The sequence below is a fragment of the Hibiscus syriacus genome, unplaced genomic scaffold (assembly GCF_006381635.1).
Source record: "Hibiscus syriacus cultivar Baekdansim isolate YM2019G1 unplaced genomic scaffold, ASM638163v2 tig00110247_pilon, whole genome shotgun sequence".
NCBI lineage: Eukaryota > Viridiplantae > Streptophyta > Magnoliopsida > Malvales > Malvaceae > Hibiscus > Hibiscus syriacus.
Genome location: NW_024062645.1, coordinates 19,634 through 24,589, shown reverse-complemented (window position 1 = coordinate 24,589; position 4,956 = coordinate 19,634). Strand labels below are relative to the sequence as shown.

General features: G+C 35.7%; 1 protein-coding gene across 1 annotated transcript; it reads right to left on the bottom strand.

The window, feature by feature from the left end:
• On the bottom strand, nt 1–4,258 carry LOC120114804 (tocopherol cyclase, chloroplastic-like). Its single transcript, XM_039135580.1, has 10 exons — nt 3,855–4,258; nt 3,212–3,456; nt 2,651–2,730; nt 2,431–2,507; nt 1,781–1,950; nt 1,467–1,564; nt 1,204–1,314; nt 843–959; nt 557–706; nt 1–368 (listed from the first exon to the last, which is right to left on the bottom strand). Exons 1-10 carry the CDS (start codon nt 4,154–4,156, stop codon nt 192–194), a joined length of 1,527 nt encoding a protein of 508 aa, XP_038991511.1. The 5' UTR covers nt 4,157–4,258; the 3' UTR covers nt 1–191.
• Between the last annotated feature and the right edge of the window lie 698 nt (nt 4,259–4,956).

The window sequence follows — 4,956 nt, the reverse complement described above, 5'->3', positions numbered from 1 at the left end:
TGAAAAACTACTCAAGAACTTGTGTAGTATAATCCCTTCACCATATACAAACTGTGATTTTATGCTTTAGAATGGCATTGCGTTTTATCAACACATGATTTTACGGCAATGGATCGTCACCGACAATATTGTTTAAGTAGAAAAGATTTAGAAGTATGGTCCGTACCTATGCCACCGTGATCTTTATCCGGTTATAGCCCGGGGGGTTTTAAAAATGGAGCCGGACCAAAGATACCTTCCATATCAACAGGGACCTGGAGAGCACTTTTAATGACCTCTGGTGTTGTGGTCTTGCCTTTCCAAGTGTTAAACCATGTCCCTCCTCCTACTTCTAGTGCTGCCATGTCACTTTTAACATCCAAAATTAGCTGCATATCGGAAACATGTACCGGTAGCGAGTATAAGCCTCCAGGGAAGCATGATATATCGGTAGGAATAAGATGTAAAAATTTTCTGATCATTGGTCAGCAAGAACTGATACAAATGGGTTTTTTTTCTAGCTGTAAATCGATGAAACGATATGTTCATAACTGTCGGGAAGGTAACGATAACGTACCTTGCCCTTACTGCCACCAGCATTTTTCTCCCAGATCTTCAATGTTAGATCACCGGAACAAGTGTCCTTACAAGCAGGAGCAAGACCGGCCTCTACCGTGGGAGCGCGTAATGTTGCACCCGAATCGGTTGTTGTTGCCTCTAACTCGACCTGTGCTCGTAAATAGGAGTATATAAGAGTTCACCAATAAATACAGTTAAACTTGAAAGAAATTTTACAATCATCCAGACCACCTAGCAAAATCAATTCTATGAGTTCAAATCTCCAAGGCCAAATGTAAAATTACCATATGTGTTGTGTTTTCCGCAGCAACGTTCCAGTAACCCCACTGAGAAATTTCCCAAGTTAAAACGCCATTCCATGGCACAAATTCGTAGAAAATTCCGTCATAGTGCACTCCGATCTACACAAGCATAAAGAAACAGTTTATACATCAAGCTATACACAATTAACTACCAGTTTACAACAAAAGATATAGTTTGCTTTGATTAAAAGGCATAGATGATGTGACAATATCCAGCTTTCAGTTCTTAAAACTTTTAAGAATACAACCATATATGGCCTTACAAGATTCTTTTCATGCTACAGGAATCATTGACAGAGCCAGAGAAGAAAAGAAGACATGAAAATTGCTAAAACTGAAGTACCAATGCAGCATTTTCGAAGGTCTCGGTCAGGCCAGGCAGTTGCCTTAATCCACCAGCAGCAGTCAGAGATATTTCTCCCCTAGTAGCACCTTCAAAGACATTACATTGAGCCTGCAGTAATAGGTCAATCATGAAATCACCATGATTAAAAAGAAGACGGCTAAGTTTGATTCAGTAGAAAACCTAGCACAACCAAAAAATGTCTTTGGATCATCCATAGTTCAGCTAAACATTCAAGGGGATGCGAAGGAATGAAGAATTACCCAAAACCATTTTCTAGGGAAGCTTGCACCCCAATTCTTTTCTGAATATGAAGGGGCATCTTGAAACTCAAACCTTTCACCATCCCACTCTATCCAGCCTGCAGTCCAAAGTCACAACATGAGATAGTATTCTCAATAAAAGCATGGATTTCCAAAGAGAATAAATTTCAGTCAAGATGATCGGAAATAATAGTGATTGATCGGCATAGAAAACTGAGTACAGACGCAGACCGCGGTACACACAAAAAAAGTAAATAAAAAAGAGGAAATCCAATCAATGTACAATTGAAAATAGGAAGGAGAGAAGCAAGTACCTGTCGAAAGTCCAGAGGCCATACAAATTTGCCAATGGGGTTCAAATACGGGAAAAGCAGCAAGCCAACCAGCTGTTGACTTCTGCTTGGACCCAACATCACCCCATCCGTATATGGGGCGAGTACTGTACTCCCAACATGCAGTTTTAACAGTTTCTGTATAATATGTCCTGCAATTAAAACCAGACCATATAAAAGGAATGCTGAAATAACTGATAATAATGTTAGAAATGTTTCCCAATTTCTAGTTTTGATTAACCTAACATGTAACTTTGTATAATATACTTTTGAATGGAAACAGGAAATAGGACTTGAAGGGAAAACCACTTCTGTTCTGATGGCATGTTTGTAAGGGAAAGAACTTTTGTAACTATTGAGCAGGAATTCCTGTGCAGGGGAGCACAAGCACAACTACCATAAAAATACAGTTCATCGATACATCTCACAAAGGCGTAACATTTTAGGACACTTAAAAAAAAAAGTATCTGCTGTTTCTTCACACACTGGCACCACCAGTCTGATACATCTTCACAGCTAGAGTTAAATGATTTATGTTTATCTACGGAAAGTAAAAATGACAGAAGGTAAAACCAAAGCAAGGATTTATTTCATATGTTGGATATTAATATGGCTTTGATATGCGGAATCACCTGCCATCATCACGAATAAAGCCTTGATTCCAAAGAGGGGTAACTTGAAAGCCTTCCGAAACTTTTCTATTGAATTCCTACAAGGAGCAACCATACAAAACATTTGAAGTTACTGAAGAATTGAGATTAACCAATATAAAATATCTCAAAGCAGAAGCGTTCAGGCTAGCTTTGCAGGCATTCTACTTCGAGGAGTAGAATCCAAAAACTGCTGACTAACCTGGGGAGGAACCTCCTTACTTGGAGGTCGTGAGGCTTTGTTGGCTACAAAAGTATTCCCCAATACTAGCTCGTGTCTTCCTATGCAATGAAAAACTGTTAATTAGGCATATACATTTTATCGCTGCACTATTAAGGTATAAAAGGTAAAAACACCAAAAGTTGAATATAGTATACTAAAACAACTAAACAGATGCAATTGAGCTTTTATAAAGTTTATAACAGTGGGATATAGCGATGCTGAACAACCTAAGCACGCATATAATGTTATTAGGTTGCTATGGTGCAAAAAATGGGTGAAACATCACAGTGCAACAAAATTAAGAGGTTGAAATGAATCAACATCAAGTTAAATTCGCTTGGTAAAACAAATTATTTTTTTTCGTAAGAATTGGTAAAACAAATTAGAATATCAGCATATATGCTATTTTACACTGAAATCAGCATGGTGCAGCATATATTTCCATGGTAAAACAAATTAGAATATCAGCATATATCCTAAAGACAGCAGTTTCATACTTCCACTACTAAATGCTTAAAAGCTAGCAGAGAAGAAAACTACTTCCCCAAAAGCTTTGAGATTCCTCGGCGTATTGGCATATATACTTGTCATAAGCACCAAGAATTTGAGCCCCAACTCCTGTAAATCTAGGTCCGTGCTGCAGTGTTTCTAATGGCGACAGTTTCTTCCTAAATGCAGGATTCTCAACCGAATACATGAAGCAAAAGCTCTGTTTTCGTTCTGGTATTGATACCTTAAAGTACCAACCCTCAAAAAATGGTCGAGCAGTCCCATCAAAGTGGTACCTACAAACAACTTTAGCATTCAATTATTGGAATTTTATAAAACAGAGCCTTTGGTTAGCTGATCACTCTAAAATATAGCCCTGAGGAACCTGATTATTACATTTTAAGGACGTTTGACAGTAATGTAAGAGTTGGATTACTCCGTGAGACTTCTGCAATTTAATCCAATTATACTAATTTTTCTTCATCTAAAATCAGATATATTATTAATTAATTAATTAATTATTAATTAAAGACGCACGAGTAGATTAAAACTGTTTATGAAAATATCCACTATTACTGCACCAAATAACAATTCATACTTAAATAATAATTTTATTAATTAAAAATTCCGGTTCATAACATGCATGATATAATATTAATTTAAATTTTAAAAACTTAAAGACTAGTCGAAATACCCGCTGTGCGGAGTTCGAGTGTCTCGTTTGGCCGGCGTGGGAACATAAACCGGTTTAACGGGAACCGGCCTCTCGGCTGCCGGCGAAGCGGTTTCGGCCTCGGAGATGGAGCTGCAGGCGACAACCGGCGAGTTGGATCCAAATCTTACACGGCTGAGAGGGCGGAGCCGTCGAGGGGAGCATGCATTGGAAGTTGAAGATTGAGGGAACTTAGCGGCGGGTTTGGAGTTTAGCGAGCGAAGTCCAATACAACAAGGAGAAAACCGATGAAGCTCGTTGATTACGTAAGTGTTTGGATCCATGGAAAATCCGAGGAATTTGAAAAGAAAAGCAGAAGGGAAAACGAATTGAATCGTGAAATTTAAACTGAATACAAACAACTATATGCGAGCCGGTCCTCAACGAGGAAGTAGAGTACCACAAGTTTGAGCAATACGTGTGATATATATATACTTATGATATTCCTTGTAATAATTAATTTTTTTTATATAATATCTAAATTATTTGAATAAAAATAAAATAATAATTGGAGTCTAATTATTAATTTATATATTTAAAATAATAAAAAAACCATATACTCTAATTTATTTAATTTTAAAATTAGAAATGATCTAAAATATATTTAGGTAATTTATGCGTTTAGTACCTAAACTATCATTTTTAATCTGTTTGAGTATCTAAACTTTTATTTTTTTTCAAAATCATACCTAAAGTTTTGTTTCATTTTAGTATTCATATTCAAAATTTAACGTTAAGTTTTAAAAAATTTAAAATTTTATATACTAAAATGGACTAGAATTGATAATTTAAGTACTAAACGCGTTAAATTTTTAACGGTGGGTTACGACTATAACATCTTTAAGAGTGATGAACAAAAAACATTTTGCTCTAAAAATTCGGTTATTATTTACGTAGTTTTCTTTTTTGTATATGTAGTGTCTTTGTCATTTTTAAATAATATATTTTTATAAAAATTATAATATTAAAAGTCAAACTCAATTTATTTTATCTATAATACTAGAATTTGAACTTTTAAAGTTATTTAAAAAAAATATGTTATTCTATAAAATCAAGCGTAAACTATGCATTTAGTACCTAAACT

Coding starts and splice junctions, on each gene's coding strand:
- LOC120114804 (XM_039135580.1), bottom strand. CDS start 4,156: ATGGATCCAAACACTTACGTAATCAACGAGCTTCATCGGTTTTCTCCT. Junction 1,315..1,466: donor TCCCTAGAAAATGGTTTTGG/GTAATTCTTCAT, acceptor CTATTACTGCAG/GCTCAATGTAATGTCTTTGA. Junction 960..1,203: donor CCTTCGAAAATGCTGCATTG/GTACTTCAGTTT, acceptor ATGCTTGTGTAG/ATCGGAGTGCACTATGACGG.